Source organism: Macrotis lagotis, chromosome 6 (assembly GCF_037893015.1).
Source record: "Macrotis lagotis isolate mMagLag1 chromosome 6, bilby.v1.9.chrom.fasta, whole genome shotgun sequence".
NCBI lineage: Eukaryota > Metazoa > Chordata > Mammalia > Peramelemorphia > Peramelidae > Macrotis > Macrotis lagotis.
In genome coordinates, this window is record NC_133663.1 from 7,838,877 (window position 1) to 7,860,533 (window position 21,657).

Below are 21,657 nucleotides of genomic sequence, written 5' to 3' on the forward strand. Positions count from 1 at the left end.
GATCCCCTGGCTGCCCCCCCCCTTTATTTCACAGCCAGACACTGGGGCCCAGAGATGTCAAGCATGTCTTACAAGGTCACCTGGGGAGGAAGGAAGAGGCAGAGGCAGGACCTGAGGCCATTTCTTCTGCCTCTACATCCATGTAAGGCTCTTTCTAGTCTATCTGATTACACGAGATAAAAATAAAATTAAAAAATTCCAATTTCACTTTTTCTAAGCCACTTTACTCCCATTATCTCATTTGATCTTCACAATAATCTTCTTATGATCCCCACTTAGCAGATAAGGAGTCTCCCCTTCCCTGTCATTACTAGTGCGTCCCCCTGAGATTGCTTTTCATCCATTCACCAAACATCTTGTACAAACACAGCTACTTGCATGTTGCATCTCTCATAAGGAGGCAGCTGGAGGCCTAGGAGAGAGAGCTGGGCCTGGAGGCAGAAAGACTCTTCCCGAGTTCAAATCTGAACTCTGAAGCTTACTAGCTGGGTAAGTTTGGGTGAGTCATTAAACTTCTTCTTGACTCCGTTTCCTCAGTTGTAAAATATAGATAATTTCACAGGGTTGTTGTAGGACTAAACAAGATGATGTTTTTAGATAACCCACCAGAGTGTTTGGTAATAGATGCTATAGATTCTTATATATTTATTACTTTTCCTTCTTAAATGCAGGACTGGTTTTCTTTCTTTTTTATTAGCTTGGTTTGATTTGCTTTGCCTTTCTTTATATCATTCTGTTTTTTAACACAGGCTCCTAGAACATAGTAGACATGTTACAAATACTAATTGAATGACTATTAATGAATCAAAGCTCAGAGTTTAAAGGTGCAGATCACACAGCCATTGTAAGTCTTTGCCATCATTTGATCCTGGATCTTTCTAATGAAGCACTGGGTGTTCTGTTTATCAAATCTTCCACTGCCTCCTCAGATCTTAGAAATTACTCTGACCCTCAGTGATCTATTGGAAGACATTGTCAGGGGATCCCTTTTGCTTTTGTAAAAGTTCATTGTGGTCCCTTCCCCATTGAAAATTCTGGGATTATTATAGAGGACCCTTCATGGGAGGATGCACTCTGATGTCCTCCCCCAAGAAGTCAAGACTTGGACTCCAAGCTGGTTTTGGGTTACATGTCCATTGCCTGAAGCCAATAACCATATGTGGGGATAGGATACCCCAGAGGAGGTTTTAGGGGAGGTCAGGAGATAAACTCTTTAGACAAAGAAATCAGAGAAGACTCTCTGCTAATGTCAGAGAAGCTAGTTTTGTGCTGATGGAGAGAAGAGGGACTCTCCATGAGTAATCAGAGGTTCTTACAGTCCAGAAGTCCCCTCATTCATGGAGGGAGATATTATGACTGACCATAATTCCTTTAGCTCCTTTTCATTTTAGTACTGGAACAGAATCCATTGTCATTGATCATCACTACCACCACCCCCACCACCACCACCACCACCACTACTACCACAACCATTACCACCACTATTATAATCATAATCATCCTCAAGAATTCTAGCAATTATTACTGTTATAAGGTTTGCAAAGTAGGTCCTTTAGACATGCTATCTCCTGAACCTCACCCCAAAACTGTGAGGGGCAAACTTTGTTATTATACTATTTTATAGATAAGATAATTGAAGAAGAAAGACTTGCCCAGGGATACACAAAAAGGGGTTGGTGTCCATGTTCTCTCAGATCTCTTCCACTCTGAAGTCCACCATCCTATCACCCTGTGATTAAGCTTAAATCTATCCTTTAAGTTCGTCTGCTATTGTTCCAACTTCATACTGGGCTCTGCTAAATGTCCAGGTTCTTTAAGCTAATGCTGTAGGCAAGAAAGAGAATCTTTCTTAGATGACATCTTTTTCTGGTCCCACTATCTGGTCCTATTATCAACTCATGCCTCTGGTTTCCTGGATGTGTCGCTATTCAGCTGCTCTGGGTGAGAGCATTGGGAGTCTTCACCCAACAAGTCCAACAGATTCCTCACAGATTCATATTAAGATCCATCCTTTACCACAAAGTATTTCTCAGATTGAAATCACTTTGTAAAAAAGAGCCAATCCCTAATCTTCAGGTATAAGCTGATGCCAATTGGATGGAAGGGGCAGGGGGTTGGAGGGGGGAGACTGAGGCAGTGTAGAGCTCTCTGTTTTCAGAGTCAGGAGGACACATTCTAGTTGTTTTTCCTTGGGGGAAGTCCCTCTCAATATTTTAGGCAAAAAAAAATCATGGACAATAAAGTACAGAGGAAGGAAAGGAAGAAAGAATGACTTAATAAGCATCTATTAAGGCAGAGACTAGACTAAGCACTTTGCAAATAACATCCCATTTAATCCTCAGAACCCAGTGAAATAGGAAATATTATTATCCCAATTTTACAATTGAAGAAACCAAGACTAATAGAGGATAAATGAGTTGTCCAGAGTCACAGAGTAAGGTAAGTCTTCCTGGGTCCAGGTCCAGGGCTCTATCCACTGGGCCACCTAGCTGCCCTAGTTAGTTGTCCAGAGAATGCACTGAGCTGCATTGGCATAGAAAGGTCCCTCACTAGGGGTCCTAATGAAATCATAACTTTGGTTTAAAAAAAAAAGTCTTTGATGACAAAGTAGCAAATGGAGAAAGCCAGTCCTTGGGTCAGATGGATCTAGTCTGAAATCCCTCAGGTAACCATCACTATCTTTGGGTCTATGAGAATGGTTTTCATTCATTTGTCCAATCATTCATTAAAAAAAAAAAAAACCTTCATACAGTAACTGCTAAGTGCTAAACTCTAGTCTAGAGAGCAAGGACCCAAAGATTGAAAAGAAAGATTTCTGCCTTAGGGTTGGGAGTGTATAATATTTAACCTTGGAAATAAATCCTTTAAATGGGGTGGGGGCAGGACAGCATCAGGGAAGGGCAAGAAAGACCTCATGTAAAAGAAGGCTCCTGAACAGTCATGGAGGAAGCAAGGATTTCTGAAGTTCTCAATTATTTAGACAATTCTCTAAGAGGCTAAGAAGGTTGCTAGTCTGCCATGGTGCTGAGAACTTCCACACTAGATGAAGCCTAGCCTCTAACTCAGAAAATTCCAGTTTAGTGAGACCTAACCTTTAAGGAATAGGAGAGCCATCAGACAATCCTGCCATCTGCCTGAATTCCGAAGCAGCAGTTTCCCAAGGATTATCCATTCAAACACAATCTCCTGGTAACTAAATATTTATTAGATGAAGAAGGGAGTTGTTGTTTCCAATCTGGCACCTAGGGTCAGTCCATTACCCAAATATAACAGGATTGTGGAATGTGGGATGCCCCCCCACCCCAGAGAGCTGCCAGGAAATAACTCAGCAACACTCCCCTTGTCCACCCCCCACCACCCGAAGTCCAGTTATCACAGCCTGCTGGGAATTAATAGAGAACGACACCCCACCCAAGCAAAATGAAGGGCATTCTTGGCATGGACCCCTGAGCAATGTCAACAGCCCAATGCACAGTGCTGCTGGGTAGAAGCCATGTCCACTGTGGCATGTGATGGAATATGATCCTTCTTGGCTAGGGTGAAGGTCACACTCCCACCTACCCAAGTCTAAAGTCACCTCCCTGCATGAAAGACTGAAGTCGTGAATTAAAGTTTACCTTAGGAGAGTTGAATCTATCCCTGAAGCAAAGTCTACAGTTCTAAAGGATCTCAGAGGCCAGGCAGTCCTAATTCTTCATGCTACAGATAAAGATATTGAGGCCTGAGGACATGGTTGGGATGGGGGTGGGAGAAGAGTGAATGAACCAAGATCACAGAGATCATAAGAGATAGAGGTAGGGATTTGAACTCAGATCCTCCGATTGAATCTAGTTCCTTTAATGGAGCACACTGTCTCTCAAAGGATTTCACAAGAAGTGGGAATGGAGCCAGAGATAAGTGCTGCTCATGTCACTCCAAGAGATGGATTAGAGTCTGAGAGTCAACCCAGTCATGCTCTGGATCTGTATAAGGGAACCTAGATCTGTCTATAAGGGAACCCCAGATCTATTCATTGTTCCCCAGGGGAACAGAGATCCCGCCCCCAAAGCCTTTGGCCTCAACAGACAACTTTGCTCTGACTCCTCAGCTTGCATTTCTGGATATCCCTTTCCCTTTGGAAGTCTTTTGTCAGTGAAGCTGCCCTATGAGCATTGACACCCAACCATAATGTCACTTAAAATCCATGATCCTTCCCCAAAGCAGAGGGGAACTATTCACCATCTGCTGAGCTTGAAGCTGCAACAGCTTGGAGGTACAGAAACTCACAGGCAAGGAAGACAATGGAGTCATGGACCAGTTGTCTACACAACTGACATCTGAAGGTTTTCTAAAAGGGATGATGTTTGTCTTTCAATCTCAAAGACAACTATGACATCAGGAGAGGTGATGTCCCGACAAGCACATGAACTGGATTTGAGTGGGTTGCTTGTCTTCTACGAGTAGACCAGAGAGAAAAGGAAGGACCCCCTCCCCATTGGAGGCTCCCTTTCCAATCCCCTTCTTCAATGACCTTTCTATCATTATAAGTATGTTGGAAAAGATGCTTCCAGAAGGCACCAACATATCTGTTCTGGTCCCTTGTTCATTTTAGTTACATTCATAGAGCATTATTTATATTGTCATAGAGGTCAGATACATAAAGAAAACAAGGAAGAAGTCCCTGCCCAGCAGGGTCTTATCTGCCACCATGGAGATGACCTCTCCTAGGGTAGGGGGAGACCAAATAGTCCTTGATTTTAACTCCTCATGGTTTCCTCACTTGTCATTGTCTATACTTTCTTAGTCAGGAGTCTGGATCGAGGCTCAGGGAGCCTGGGTTCAAATCTCTTCTGCCACTTGAAACCAATGTGGCCTCAACTAAGTCACATAAGCTTCCTGGGGCTCAGTACCCTCACTGGAAAAGAGATGGGGTTGGATTAATGTCTCTTCTAAGTGCAAATCTATTGTTGTAATTATCTTAATTTTTTATAGATATGGAAATTGAGTCTGAGAATCATAAATCTAGATGTAAGAGGGAAGATAAAATGAGATATTTTAAGAGTTACATAATGATGAATTATCATTATTATTATTAGTAGTAGTATCAATGATAATGATGGTGGTGGTGGTGGTGATGAAGACAATAACTCAGGGATCATGACAAAGAATTCCCTCATTTCACAAATAAGGAAACTGAGGTTTAGTGGTGAGAAGTGACTTGACCAGGACCATACTCCTGAAGTGACCAAGCTGGAATTTAAAAACAGCTCTCCCAACCTCCAGACCAGGTAGCGATCTTTCTCTCTTACCAGGCAGTGTAAGGCCCTTGAAGGTTTACAAAGTACTCTTCTCTTCAAACTTTGGGAGCCCAAAGACTTTTAGTCACTATAGCCCAGAGACATTAAGCTGTCCAGGGCCCAAGAACTAACAGTTGTCACAGTTTGCTTCATGAACCAGTTGGGCTTTTCTTCTCTAAATACACAATGCTCTTCTCATAGATAAGGCTGCTTCCAAGGCCCTTCTCTCTCCACACAGGCATAGGCTGCTATTTGTGGTGCTCCTGAGTCAGGGGATGTCCCATCAATATATGAAGATGTGGCCAATGAGTCAACACATGATCATCCCTTTACAGGCTCCATCTGAATTTCTATGTCCCTGGGGGACCATGACATGAAAATTTTCAGAATTATACAGAGAATCCTTATTCAAAAAGCTTTCTCAAACCTCATTTTTACTCTCATTTCACTAATAAGAGATAAGTTTACAATATGTTACTGTGGGGAGATACTTTGAGGAAGGGCTGTGGCTAATGATAATATAATAATAAAAATAATATTTGTATAAAATGTTGTTTTACAAAGTGACTTCCATACATTTGTAGGCACATACATACAAAAAATCACATATAAAATTCTAACAAAAACTTATGAGGTAAGGACTATTATTATTCCCATCTTAGAGATGAGGAAATTGAAGCTTAGATTAAGTGACTTGCCCAGGATCACAGAGCTAGGAGTCTGAAACAGAATTCTGACTCAGGCCAGATTTTTAGTACCTCAAAGCTTAAGGTTGGTTGTTTTAATAAGAGCAATAATCAGCAGATCAAACATTATAGAATGAAGATTTGACTAACAAGGAGAAAGGCTATGTAATTTCTTTCCTTTGAAATTAGTGGGGGAGAGGATGATGGCATTGATTATAGGGCCAGAAATTCAAAGTGAAAAGAGACTTCATCTCATCCAATATGCTCTTTTTCCAGATTAAGTAATTGAGGCTAAGAAAGGTGAGAGGAACTGGTTTCCTAATCCTCTTGTGTCTTATTATTTCTCCAAGATGGGACCATCACCACAGGCAAAAACTGACATGGGAAGAAGGTTCTTTGGAATGTCCCTAGGAAAAGCAGTGAAGAGATTTTCTCTCCTCCTTTGGTATTGTCTTTTTCTTTCCTTACTAAAGGCAAAATATTTGTAAACCTTCTGTAACTTCACAGGTTATGAAATGACTAGAGAGAAGGCCAAGGGCATTCCTGATAATCATGGTTCAAATTTTTCTCCATTATTACCAATAAAACTTGGACTTTAATCCTGCCTCTCCTAAGAGCTCAAGGGCTTTGTGTTTGTTGCCCCCCACCCCAGGTCATTGTCTCATTGTCTATTATCTCAATCTACTCAATCTACTTACAGTGAATAATGGGATTTTGCGTGTATGTGTGTGTGTGTGTGTGTGTGTGTGTGTGTGTGTGTGTGTGTGTGTGTGTAAGGGGTGACACATTTTCTATTCTAGGGTTCAAGATATACAGATTTCTGGGCCAGAGGGAGAAGTGAGAATGCAAGCATCACCACCCTATTAGAATCTTTCCCTTCTTGCTTGCCTCTTCATACAGATGCAGCCTCAAGCTCTGGGTTCATACAAATCATATTCAAACATGACCATGAGAAAACTTGGGCCCAAGTCAGCACATCAATAAACATTTATGAAATACCTACTTTTATCCAGGTCCTGCGTTAAGCATTAGAAATAAAAAAGGGGGGGGGGGGTGGCTAGGTGGCACAGTGGATAAAGCACCAGCCCTGGAGTCAGGAGGACCTGGATTCAAATCCAGTCTCAGACATTTAATAATTACCTAGCTGTGTGGCCTTGGGCAAGCCACTTAACCCTATTTGCCTTGTAAAAACCTAAAAAAAAAGAAATAAAAAAAGGGATAAAGGGAAAAAAAAGACCTCCCCTTCCTTCAAACAAAACCAAATAGAAACAGATCCTATTCTCCAGAACTCACAGTTTATGGAGAGGGGAAAGGTAAAAATAGAATAAAAATGAAGTTGAAAACAACTCTGCACAAATAATTTGTATATGGGATCAGTTGGGGATGATGAGCAGGAGAGGTCCTCACATTAAGACATCTTACAGATGGCCGGGGTGGGGGTGGGGGAATTTAGCAGGGACTTGAAGGAAGCTGGGGACAAGTGAGATAGTTCCAGGCAAGGGGATACCAATGGAAATTCCAGATGAGAGATGGAATGTCTTGTGGGAGGAAGAACAAAGAGACTAGTGTCACCGAATGTCAAAGAAGGTCATGAGGCAGAAGAAAGTAGAGAAAGAGGAAGAGGCCAGGCTAAGAAGGACATGAAAAAGCCAAAAGGACTGGCTCTACATTGGATCTTGGAGAGAATAGGGAGACCCTGGAGCATATTCACCAGAGAGGTGAACTTGTGTTTATTAAATGGAAAGGACAAGACCAAGGTTGGATCTCTGCTTAAGGAAGATCCCTCTGAGAGTTGAGGAATTAAGGAGATGCTTGAGGCAGGGAACCATTGCAACTGCCCAGTCCTAAAGCACCAGAGAGATGGAAACATTAGAAGAAACAAGAGGGCATTTAGGAGAGGGGAAAATGAAGGAAAAACTGAAAGGATTTGACTCCTGATTGGATATGTGGAAGTGAGTGAGAATAAGGAGTCAAGAATGACACTTAGACAGTAAGCCTGTGTGAAGGGAAAGTGGCTTTACGCTTGCCACTTAGTTTAGAGGGGAGGTTTGGAGGTAAAGATAATGAGTTCATCTTTAGACATCATTCTGACTGAATGAAAGTCATCTACATAGAGATCATAACTGAATTCATTGACAAGATCACCTAAAATATCATAGAAGGAGAAAAGAAAAGGGTGCATTGGACACTCAGAATTGGTAGACAAAGACACTAAGTCATATTACTAAGGGAGAATAGTGTCCTTAAAAACCTATAGAGAAAAGATGTCAAAGATTTCAGAGAGATAAGAAGGATAGCCTGTCCACTTCTGTTACTTATCTAACTGGAATTTGGTGCAATGGGGGCAAAGGTACGATTTGAATCCATGTCTACAGATGCCTTCTGCAATCCCTACTCTTTTTCCTGCCCCACGCTGATGCATCTGATCTCAGAAACAGTCCTAAAAGATCATTTTCACTCTGTCTGATTAGATTCCCAATCAGAGATGTCTACATTCCAGTGAAAAGCTCAATAATGCTCCATATCCCATTTGGGTCTTTTTCTAGTAACTGTCTTTACCTGAAATACTCTGCCCATCACCTCTCAGTTTCCCTTGCTTCCTTCAAGGCTCAAAGTCCACCTGCTACAGGAGACCTTTGCCTTTAGGTGGTGCATGAGCTCTCTTTTATTTATATCTTCCCCCCTCCCCCATTAGGAAGGGAGCTCCTTGAGAGAAGGGTTTTTTTTGGATTGCCTCTACTTTGGACTTCCCATGTATCCTTGGTCCTTATCACTTTTCCTAGAACACATTAAAGGATTAAGAAAAGCCCTATAAGAGACTGACAAATATTAACCTCTTTTTTTCCAATGTGGCTAACAGTTGGCAACCACCTGGCTAATCCTTCTTACAATGGCCTTTGAGCTGAATTGAGGAGTTGGGTAAAATGGCCCTACAACCTCTTCCAGTTCAAAATCTTTGCTCTGATAATCCTCTGGAACAGACCACACCAGACTTGGGACATGGAGTAAGGAAGACCTGAATTAAAATTCTGCCTTAGAGAATAGCTGAACGATCCTAAGCAAGTCACTAATTTAAAATCTACTGCCTCAGTTTCCCATTTGTAAAATGACATTTTTGTAAAATGAGCATTTACTTCCCAGGTTTCTTATTCTTTTCTTTTACTTTCTTTCTTTCTGCTTTTTCAAGGCAATGGAGTTAAGTGATTTTCCCAAGGTCACACAGTTAGGCAATTATTAAATTCTGAGGTCAAATTTGAACTCAGGTCCTCCTGACTTCAGAGTTGGTGCTCTATCCATTGTGCCACCTAGATGCCCTTGTGAAGAAAGAATGAGATAAAATTTGTAAGGAACTTTGAAAACTTTATTTTTAAAACTATATTTTTAAGGATAAAATAGTTCCACGGTATCTAGGGATTTGTACCTTTGGTATGGAGAATATCCTTTGAGGAGAAAAAAAGAGAATTAAAACTTTTAATGGCAACTTTTTTTGGAAAGCTACACAACATACCTGAGTTAAATCTCAAGAAGTAGAGTTTGCAAAACATTCCTGAAAGAGAGTTCAAATCCCCTTCAACTCAAACAGCAAAAAATGGAAAGTTGTAAGGATAGGTAATAAAGAAGGGTCCCTAAAGTCCCCTTGGGTTGGGGGAGCACAACCCAATGCCAAGCTCTCTGGACAACTCTCAATGAAAATAACCAGAGCCTTCCAGCTGGGAGCAGCTTCCTGGCCAGTCAGCTGGTAAGGATCCCAGGGGAGCCTTTTCTAATCCCTGCCCTCAACTTCTCCTTCCCCCATCCCCAGTTAGGCAACACTCTGGGACTGCCCACAACAGCTTCAGCTGTGAGCTCTGGGCTCTCCTCATTACATTGTCTAGACAGGAGTGGGATTGTGGCAGCAGGGAAATCTTTTACAAGAGTTTCCACTGAACATCAGCCCTCCTGGGGATCATGGCATGCTGTCAGAAGTCTGGGAGTACAGTGGGATGAGCCCTGATGAGAACCTGCTTTACCTGGAGCAGTGAAAGCTCCTCCCTCTGAGCCAGGGCGGTGCCAATGGAGGACACTGAGCATCCTAAGGAGCCAGCTCTTACCAGTGCTCTGATCCAGGAGAGGTGAACAGAGAAAAAAGCATCCTGTCTCAGCCCAGGAACCCCGAAACAAGTAGCCCAAGAGAGAAGGTGGAGACAAGGAAGCAGATGAAGATAATGGGGGCATGGATGATAATCTACTGAAGAGTACCCATCAAATGCCTCCTATTAGTAAGGCATTGTGCGGAGAGCTAGTCATCCAAAGAAATGACTGAAACTGTCCTCAAAAAGCTCACATTCTAATGATGACCATGTAGATGCGGATGATGTAATGTAGAAAGCACATATTAACTCCCCTAGAAGAAGAGGCATTCTGAGGACAAGGAATGGTTTGCTTTCATCTTTGTATCCCAAGATGCTAGCATAGAGCCTGATGTAGAGTGGGTGTTTATATATATATATATATATATATATATATAATAAAATGATCTAAACATAATATTATATTTATTATAGTATGGTATAGTATGTTATATTATGTTATATAATTGTTATATTATATAATGATATATAATGAAATATATATTATATAATGATAATATAGAACATATCAACTATGTTAATATTAATATAATTTATTCATCTATTATATCATGTTATATCATATTGTTCATATTATATCATATGGTATATTGTTATTATGTCATATCACATAAACAATAAATTCACCTGAATTAAATTGACTAAGAAAACCAGAGCTTAGGAAAGCCATATAAACAAGAGGAGAACCAGAGGAAGAATAGTTCACTAGAAACCAGCCTTTTTTTTTCCTACAACAAAACCTAAAGTACAGTGGATAGCCATATTCAATAGGGCCCCAACATTCCTACATTGACTTTTCTCAATGTCTCCTTGTGATAGCCACAACTTTTTTCAGGTCACAATTTCTTGATTCCTTTTCATGGTAGGAGCTGAATGGGCAAAATATTTCCTTTAAGTCATTAAATAGAATGATTTCAAGAAAAATATAATAATATAACCTATCTTAGAATCAGAAATTTCAAAAGAATTTGTTGAGCAGAACTCAGCTAGTAAAGATGAAATCTAAGTGTGATAAAGTTACATTGACTTTATCTTAAAGTAGAAGACTTGTTAGTGTGTGTGTGTGTATGTGTGTGTGCACGTACACGCATGATGAACCTCTTTTACAGGACAGGAAAGCTTATAACCCCTTCTCAGAAGTGTGAAAACAATTTTATATACTGTATATTATATACTGTATATACTATATATACTGAATTTGAACCTTGAATATCTTGGTGAACCATAGATCTCAGGTGAAGAACACCTGTTCTCCAATCCCAAGTTTTTTCAGTGGGCTCCCCTTGAATCAGTTGATTGAATGTTACTAAGATAATGATTCCAGATCTGCTTGGTATATACATAAGAAAGAACCAATCTACTTGATTCTGTTCAAAAACTAATTAAGTCATTAAATAATTAAGTTTCTAAAATATTCAAAACTCTGAGCATACCAAAAGAAAAAGAAAGTCAGTGCCTATCCTTAAGGACCTAACCTTGAAATCCCAAACAATATTTGTTAAATACCTCCTATATAAAAGACACTGCACCAAGTGATGGGGAAAGGAGAGAGAAAAAAACCAAGCAAAACACCTTGTGATACCTGACATAGCCCTTCAGATAATTGTCATGGTCCTCTCTGAGTCTTCTCTAGGCTAAACAGACCCTCTTCCCTCAATGGATGCAATGGAGTCCTGTCCTGATTTCATCACTCTCTTTTGACAAACTCCTTGATATCCATGCTATAATTCACTATCTGGATGGAATATTCAAAGGGTACAGAATGAATATTGTAGGGGGTAGTGGAACAAAATCTCCTTTCTTCTGGAGACTTGCTTTAATACAAGGATTTTCTTTTTAATCAATGGGAGCATACCATTCATTCACTTCAATGGGTTGGTGAAGCCCACAATACCTTAGAAAATAGTCTTTAGAGTTGTGTTGTCCTAGAAATCCATTGCCTTATAGTCAAGCTGGTGATGTCATCTCTGTACTGGTCTGGTTGGTCCTCTGTGCATGGGGAGGCACTTGGCTCATGACTGGACCTCTAAGTCAAATCTATGTACCTGTTGTACTTTAGAGTTTGGACAGGCTTTTTCTCACTGCTTCTAATATAAAATAACCATCATTAATTCTGTTAGATTTCCTCTCCTCCCTTTCTTTAATCTGGACTGGTGACTCTATCCATCAATGTAGGAGACTTCTAGTGTGAAGTGAATATTCATCAAAATAGATTATCATCCCTCCATAATTAGAATTGGAGAGCTTGTAATTAGTCTTAGAGAGCTTGTGTTAAGTCATATTGCTAGTGGGAGTCAAAGGTGAGACTTGAACTCAAGTCTTCCTGATTCCAAGTTTGTATCTCCATTCATTTCAGGTTGACCCTTTAAAGTGACAAATATTCACTCAATATTCTTTATGAAGGGAAAAAAGTCTGTATCTCCAAGAGGTGAAGGGATATGTTCAAAGTCAACCTGATAATAAGAGTCAGTCATGATTTGAATCTAAGTATCCTAACTCTTTGTCACATAATTCTGTAACCCAACACTATCTCTCATATGAAACCTTTTGTCTTGGAAGACATGGAAGACATGGAAGACATGCAAAAATCTGTGTTCCTCTGTGAGTGTCTTCAAGAACTCATGATCACTCTACCCCATGAGGAGGGGACGAGACCAATGGGGACTCTGGAAACTATAATTCTACTAAAGAAGTCTAGATGATACTAGTTACTAGTTTTTTGGACTGCCACAGGACATTATTGACAGATACTGACCACTATCAAAATGAATTACCATCTAATATGACTTAAATCTGTGCTGGTGATTTTCTTTAAATGTATTTCATCCTATGTATTTCATTCAGTCAACTGGCCTAGAATATGGTGATATTTTTGGATCATAATTATATCATCCAGTGTCCTACCTGTGTCATCCATCCAACAATGAGTCATTTAAGGCACCTACAATAAGATCAGAATTGGGAATTCAAATACCAAAAATGAAAAAATTCCCATTTTAATAAACAAAAACATAATTTATTTTCATAAATGAAAGCAATTCCCTTCAAATATTCTGAGGAACCTTTAAGTGACTCAAAAAATCTTCGACATTTAATGACAATATTTTGTACAATTTAGGCCTAGCTATTGAAGTCAGTTTTAGCAGGAAAAAAGGAAAGAAAAAGAAAGAAGGAAAAAATAAGCAACTGAGAAATTTATGTATCCAGTAAGGTTTGGTTGGCATTAGTTACAAGTACATCCAGAATTTGAATTATCCTAATTGCTATCCCAATCAATTACCTAATTTTGGATTCTAGGTACTTGGTAAGCATAATTGAACTAATGAACATAACACCCAATGAATGGATTATCTATAGAGACTCTTCCATTTTAGAATTGGAACTCTTCAGTTAAGCTACAATTTTATGTTTCATTCTCTTTTTTTAGGTTTTTTTGCAAGGCAATGGGGTTAAGTGACTTGTTCAAAGCCACACAGCTAAGTAATGATTATTAAGTGTCTGAGACCGGATTTGAACTCAGGTCCTCCTGACACCAGGACCGGTGCTCTATCCACTGCACCACCTAGCTGCCCCTATATGTTTTATTCTACTGATTAGAAATGCAGCTTTAAAAAGTCTGCTTCTGTGATAAATAACTAAAATTAAATTATGAACACTAAGCATTGCATTATAAAAGCCATACTGCAGAAGAAGTATTTGTTGGCAATTAAAGGCTAAGAACAGTCAAAGTGTCAAAATTCTGACCTTTCAAAAACAGTTTCCAGAAAGCCAAATTTTGAAAACCAACATTTGTCTTTAATGTCTCAAAGACATCTTAGCTGAAGCACTAAAACATAAACCCTAAAGTTATATCTGTCCACTTCAATTGCTTTTCCCCTTTCAACTGTGAACTTTCTATAGGACAATTACTAAGTGAATATTCAAAGTAGAATAATTTCAGTGCAAAATAAGCTCAACATACTAGGACACAGCTTGCCCAGAAAATCTTGCAATAAGTTGTCAAAAAATCCAGAATTAACTTTCCATAATAGTGGATAACAGGAACTCTTTGTACCTTTGTAATACTCAAAAATAGTAACTATTGTCCACAACACTGGAAGCTTCAGCAGAGAGGATTCAAATGGATTTTCATCACAGTCCCACTTCTTCTAAAGTGATGTTCTCATTTGTCCTTGGAGTCATCATCTATTGTGACTAGAACATTTCTCAAGTTTTTCTCTGGATTAGACAAACAGAATACCACTGTCTGTATGGTTGGATTCACAGATGTCTTTCCTGAAGGACTCTGTGACCTCATGGAAGGAATACTCCATCCACAGGACTTAAACTCCTGGATCCAGTTCACTAAAGTGCTGACAGCTCTATAAACTGGAGGTATAACATGACTCCTTTGGTCCTCAACAGGCTATTGTGAAGGTTCCAGATAGTTATATATAGGTACCTGATACCAGTGATAAATTGGACTGGTACCTAGAATCCTTACCTCATACCACCTTGAGGTAAGGTGGGTATGTCTGGATATACTGAGTGATGTGTTTCATCATAGCTAGAGGCTGTATATATGTCTCTATGTTTAAATTATACCAAACACTATGAAATTGTAGTGCTAGTGAAGAGTTAAAAACAAAAGGATCTAAATGTACATGATAGGGACATAAATTTTGTTTCCTCATTGCTTGCCTCAGTTTCAACTTTTTACCATGGAAATTTATCTGTGATTCTATCATTTTCTGCACATCCACATCACCATAAGAGAAAACAAATCCACAGTCTATGGACAAACCAGTTCAATCAATAAATCTTCAGTTCTTTCACCAAACCATATCTAGCAAAGAAGTTTCTAATTTTTGTTTCATGCATCCTAACATTGATCCATCCACAAAGACTGGATTTGACATGATTTTGCTTTTTGGTAAAACATATCCTTTGCTGACTATGGTTGATGTTAACTATGGTTAGATGTTGGCTTTTTTTGAGATGGTCTAGTTGGGAATTTGATGAAGATTTTATCTCAGTAGACAATGGCAGAAGTGGCTCTTCCCACAATGATTAAAATCCTTCACAGCAGAAAAATTAAAACTCTACATGGTCCTATCTGGTTCAATCAGCAGCACTCCCTAATCAGTAAGATCAAAGAACTTTACATATCATCTATGCCTACATCCAAATTAATGCTCCAATTCTCAGCACCCTGTAATGCTCCAATAGAAAACCATTTCCAGTTTTACAACAATCAATTAATGTATTTTTGATGGGATGGTATCATTTTATCAGTTCTGAACCTTCTTCCCAAATGAATTATCATGTAGCTCACATTTCCCCACTTTCTCTGTAAGGACCCCCCTAGAACATCACTGTGACATGTCTTATGGAAATCCAAGAAGTCCAGGTTCATGACATTTCTCACATCATTTGCACCCATATACTAGTCCATTTACTATAGTTGAAGCAACTATGCAAACTCCATGGCTGCATACCAAAAGCTTTATTCATAAGTATGAATAATGAAACATGGACATTCACTGGAATGAGCTCTGTGACCATTCTATTAGATTAACTCCTGATGGAAGAGCCACACCTTGGGAGGGTCCAGTCTGACTCATGTCCTAGTGTCCTTGGTCTTGAATGACTAACCATGCTACTCTGCTAGAAAAGCCTCCAATTTCTAGGGAAGATGCAAAGTATCTCTCATTTTTTCCTTTAGACAGATTCCAGGTCTGCATCCTCAGGCAAGTATGGATGGAGTGTCTTCTTTCAGAACTCTCTAAAAGGATTGGGTGAGAGACACAAGTAATGATAAGGGATGAGTTTTAATTAAAGCCTGGGAATGTGGCCAATTATGCAGAGCAGAAGAGAAAGGGCTCCCATCCCATTTGAAGACAGAGAAACTAGACCTCTAAAGATCTATGCTCCTAGGATTGAGGCAGGGAGGGACCAGGAGGATAAAGGCACCCATTCACTAGTTCCTTGTTCCTTCTCTTGCAGACTCTTATCTAGAAGATCTGGCAGCATCACACTGAGTAAATGAGGCATAGTCTTTCCTTATTTTTCTCCCCTCCACATACACACCCCATTTCCTTTAAGCCAAAGGCAAGTGATGATTAAAACAAAACATCTCTGTTTCATAAGCACCAGGTACGTGGGATGTGCTGCAGCTTGTCTCTGGCAGAGTTCTGATCAGACACTAGGAGACAGCAGGTCCTGAGAGCTGCGGCTGCCTCCACAGGAAGACACACATAAACACATACACACACGCACATGGACATGCACACATGTGCACATAAATATGAGGACATGCCTACACATAAGCAAGATCCTGAAGAGGGACTCTCCTTGATTCTTCCATTAGCAGAGGGGAGAAAACAGAACAAGGTGTCCTGCTGGAAAATTTCCCTCTCACCTTCCCTTAAATGAAGTTGAAATCTAAGTCAGTCTCAGTCTTGACTTCACAAGCACTGATCAGATAATTTTAACTCTGGAGCTGGAAGGGACCTTAAAGGCCACCTTCTTCACCATCTTCATTTCCCAAATGATCTGACTGAGGCTGAGAGGTCTAAGTTGGCAAATGGCAGAAGACAGATTTGAACTGAGATCCTCTCCCTCTAGAGGCAACTTTCTTGGTTACTGTGTCCCACTCTTGTGTAGACCCAACTCTTTCACTCCATAGTTCCAGAATCATACCAAAACCATCATGAAAATTAGTAGGCTGAAAGAACAGGATAGAGTCTCCACTAAAATTTAAAATCGAGACTCTTCAAGCAGGGCAAGGCTCTGTCAATAAAGGTAGCATTTTTTCAAAATGGGTCAAGGGCAGCTAGGTGGCACAGTGGATAGAGCACTGACCTTGGAGTCAGGAGGACCTGAGTTCAAATCTGGCCTCAGACACTTAATAATGACCTAGCTATGTGACCTTGGGCAAGTCATTTAACCCCAGTACCAAAAAAAGGAAAAAGATAAAAAAAAATGTATCAGCTGCATAGGAAATTGTGTTTTTTTCATACTATTCATAACAAAGTCAAAAAATAAATCAGTGACTGCTCTCTAGGAACCTATATTCATTTGGTTACAGGGAGTTGGACTAATGGGTGGCAAAGCATATATTTATATATATATATAAATATATATATATATGTATATATATGTATATATATATGTATATATATATGCCAATTCAAAATACATGCTGATTAGATCTTATTTACTTTTAGGTGTTTTCTAAGGTGTTTTTTTAAACTATATCCCTAATACATTTCAAATCAAAATTCAGAAATTGACATTATAGCTTCCATATGGCATTGTTTGCTTCACTCTATCCCCTAGCCACCAAATTCATACTTCTTGCCATTTCATTCAGATTAGCCATGACATATGATGTAATAAGGACAAGGAAGAAAATATGGATGTATCTATGCCCATCAGTGAAGGTGGAATCACTTTTGAGTACTAAGGTCAACATTAATTCCAGGAAAATGATTCTTATTTTATTTTATAGGACAGATAGGTGTCTCCATAGTACACAGAATATAGGACCTGAAGTCAAAAAGACTTATCTTGAATTCAAATCTGGCCTCAGACACTTACTGTGTGACTCAGTTTGCCTCAGTTTCCTTATCTATAAAATGAGCTGGAGAAGGAAAAGGCAATCAGTTCAGTATTTTTGATCAAAAAACAAAACAAAGCAAACAAAAACCCCAACCTAAAATGAGGTCATGCAAAGTTGGATTGAAAGAACTGAACAAATTACTTGGAACATTGTTGACCCAAGGTCAAGTGCTACTTCTTATCTACCTTGGTGGCCTTGGAAAAGTGGTTTTACATTTGAGTGTTCCAAATTAATGTTTAAAACCAAAACTTACAGAGAAGATGTGAGCCTGCATTGGGAGAAGGAGTTTCCCCATCTTCTATTTTATAGCACTAAAATCATGTCTACTTCCAATCCTTAACCCTATATTGCAAGTGAAACATTTAATCTAAATTATAAGATGGTATCCCACCCTAATGGGAATGTTTGCTTCAGCTATTAACAGGTTTCTCTCTATGGGTGTCCTCTCTATGTTCTTTATTGATCCTGGGCTGATCATCCATTCTGTGGATTACCAAGAGATGGTAATTTCTTTCTCATTTTCCCCCCTTCTGATGCCTCTTCTTTGACCATCCCTGATTCACCAAATGTTTCAATGAAGCAGTTGAATCAAGACAAGGAAAGGGAGAACCAACAATACTATAATTGGCACAATGATTTATTCAGGGATCTATGGGATGTGAAGTGAAACAGTGAAACTAAAATCATCAAATTATGCTTCTATTGCAATGTTCTAGACTGGACCCAGAAATAATGATGGTGCTTTCTTTTAATAAAGAAAAAAAAAAAAAGAACTCTGACCTAGAAGCAGACTTCAGAACAAAACCCAAGTGGTGGAGTTTCTTCAGTAATGCCTTCTGAACCAAAATGGCTTTGGGCACCAAGGGAGAAGTTGTATGAGGACAGAAAAAGTAACTGATTCTCTCAGGAATCTTCTCAAGCTTAATCTTCTCCAATAATATGATGGGAAAATAAAAGAACAGAAAAGGAGCGCAACACCAGTGGGAATATGGGGTCATTGAATGGAAGCATGCTTGAGTCTAGACCAGGAGTTATTAACTTTTATTGGGTGGGGGGAGACATGAATCCTATTGGAAGAAGGAAGGAAGGAAGGAAGGAAGGAAGGAAGGAAGGAAGGAAGGAAGGAAGGAAGGAAGGGAGGGAAGCAGCAAAGAAGGAATAAAAAGAAAAAAGAAAGTGAAAGAAAAAAGAGAAAGAAAGAAAGAAAGAAAGAAAGAAAGAAAGAAAGAAAGAAAAAGAAAGGAGGGAACAGAAGAAAGATGGAAGGAAGAAGAAGAAGAAGAAGAAGAAAGAGAAAGAGAGAGAGAGAGAGAGAGAGAGAGAGAGAGAGAGAGAGAGAGAGAGAGAGAGAATGTTTATGTATGAAGCAGAGAAACAAGTTCACAGAATCCCAGGTGAAAATTCCTAGAGAATGTCAGATCTCAGAGTGACCTTAGGATGTTGAAGAACAGGAGAGAAAAGAACCTCAGGATATCAAATGATAGAGCTAGAAGGCAATTTAGAACATAGAACGTGAGTGTATGACCTAAATATTAGATCACAGACATTAGAATGGTGGCAGAGACAAGAACTTAGACATAGAAATATAGAAATGAGATCGTCAGAGCCTAGGAAATTCCTTGAAATGCACACACACACACACACACACACATTCTCAAACATACATATACATACATACACACAATATACACATGATCATACATTACATTCAAAATGTCTGAACATAGAACACAGAATGGCATTTGTAAGTCTTTTGACCACCAAGTAAAAATGTCAAGAGTTGCAGGGGACCTCAGAAGAGAGATTTTAGAAAGCAGAATGTAGAATGGTGAAACTCTTCATCCCTAGAACCCAGAGCCTCAGTGCCAGGAGGGGCACTAGGGAGAACTAGTCTAGGCTCAGGAATTCCTCCCAAGAGCCTGTACTCCTAGGTGACTATCTTCTTAGCCTCTACTACATCTGGTTGAATCAAAGGCAGTGAAGATAAATGGTATATGAGCAGGCTCCCTTCCTTCAAGTCCCCCCAATGCAGAGAGGGAGGGAGGGAGGAGAACTTCAGAAGCCAAGTCATGGGAGCAATCAGCAGGGAAGCAAGATGGAGCAAACTAGGATTCATTCCTAAGAAGAAAAGGTTTAGTATCAAGGGTTTCTGATTCTGTCTCTTTGTCTTTGCACCAGCCTAACCTACTTCCATTTTGTTTTTCTCTGGACTCCCATGCAAGGTCTGGGCATTTCCCTTTCCTATCCCCACCTTCCTGGGTCAGAACAGAATACTCACTTATCCAAGGATGTCCCAGGGAAGACAAATTTGCCAAGACATATGTGGCAGATGCTGCTCAGGGGTATGTGTTGAAACTGGACACAGCTAAGCATGATGAAGTCATACTTGCAGATCAGCAGGGTGTTATCGGTGATGGCCACTACCCTTTCCTTCTCATTGTTCCAGTGGTCCACTCTGCAGGAAGCAATGGGATAGAATGAGAATTAATGTAACTCGATTTGTCAAAAAAAGGAGACTTAACAGTTTGAAGGGGTCCCAGAAGCCAGAGATGCTGGTGAAGCTCCAGGCATCCCATGGATCTGATATTTTTAAGGCTCATCTTGGAAGTGGAAACCATTCCACGTGCATTTATCTTGATGATTCCTTGCAACCTCTGTGGTGTAACTACAATGTATTGAATTACTGACATTTTATAACCTAGGAAATAGAGATTCAGAGATCTCATGACTTGTCCAGTGTTATATTGCAAACAGTAGGGGGCATTTGATGAAGGGGGGGGATTTGAATTCAAATCACCCTGACCCTAAGCAGAGTAGAATTGTAAGAGTCCCTGCATAGTGTATTTTGCACATATTAGCTCTTTTCTCTTTGTTGCCCAAATGGTGAATCTTTATAAGTTCCCTTGTTTATTCACTTCATCCTTAATGTAGTTGAGTGTGAATCAGTGAGCCTTCATTTAAGGAAAATATAATAAATACCAAACAATCTGCTAGGCACTGAGGATACTGAGTCAAAAAGCAAAAGAGCTTCCTTCAACGAGTCTGTATTCTGACAGGGGAGGTATGCATGTTCCACAAATAATTTTGGAGGAAGAAGCCACGAGCAACTTGGGGAACCTGGAAGTGCCTCTTGAAGAATGTCACTCTAGAGCAGATTCTTTGAGGAAATCACTGAATCTAAAAAGGGGAAGTGAAAGGGGGTTTGATCTGAAGTACGACGGCTAACCAGCACCAAGTCTCAGAGGCAGCAAGTGAAGAATCCTGAGTGAGACGGCCAGTAGTCATCACTAGATAATGAAGAAGTGGGATAGGGTCAAGTTGCAAGGACATTTAAATGATGAATAGCAATAATCTAGGAATGCTGCAATTTATTGAGAGGGAAGAAGGTAACACAGTCAAACTGTGCTTTAGGAAATTACTTTGAGGTCTTGAAGATCACTGGAGTAAAGAAAACTTTGAGGCAAAGAGACCAAATAGCAGAATATTCCAATACTATGAGATTGAAGCGTCTGTTCTTGGGTGATTATGTAAATAATGAGAAGGGGGCAGAGGCAAGAAAAAGTGAGATAGAAGCCATGTGGTCTGGCAACCATAATAGATTTATGTAACAGGAGGAGAGAGGGATTAACCAATAAGACCAGCCACCCTGAGCAAGTGAATTCAACAATTTGTGACCAAAGAATGTCTACAAAAGCTCCAAAGTCTACGTAGAGGTTGGAGTAGCCTAGCCCTCTGTATATCCTTTGACTGACTGGGCTCAGTGGCCACTCCCCCATCATGTATCAAGTGAGCTACAGTGAAGAAATGAATACAACAGCAAAATCAAGAAAATGTGAGACTACAAAATGGGTTGCACCTTAAACTTTGAAAGAGGATTTGTGGCAACCAAAATGGTCTATGAAAATCTAGATGTTTGGGGTTTGAAATTCTCCAAGACAATTAGTAATGAGATTAGAGCTAAA

General features: G+C 39.7%; 1 protein-coding gene and 1 pseudogene across 5 annotated transcripts in view; both read right to left on the minus strand.

Annotated features, from left to right (window-relative positions):
• TPRG1 (tumor protein p63 regulated 1) overlaps positions 1 to 21,657 on the minus strand; it is a 378,969-nt gene that overhangs the window by 61,029 nt on the left and 296,283 nt on the right. For all 5 annotated transcript variants that reach the window (XM_074190656.1, XM_074190659.1, XM_074190658.1 and 2 more), the window contains one exon: positions 19,974 to 20,150. In XM_074190656.1, coding sequence (XP_074046757.1) covers positions 19,974 to 20,150 — 177 coding nt within the window. The remainder of the gene's footprint in view (positions 1 to 19,973; positions 20,151 to 21,657) is intronic.
• On the minus strand, positions 11,158 to 15,077 carry LOC141491564 (deleted in azoospermia-like pseudogene; annotated as a pseudogene).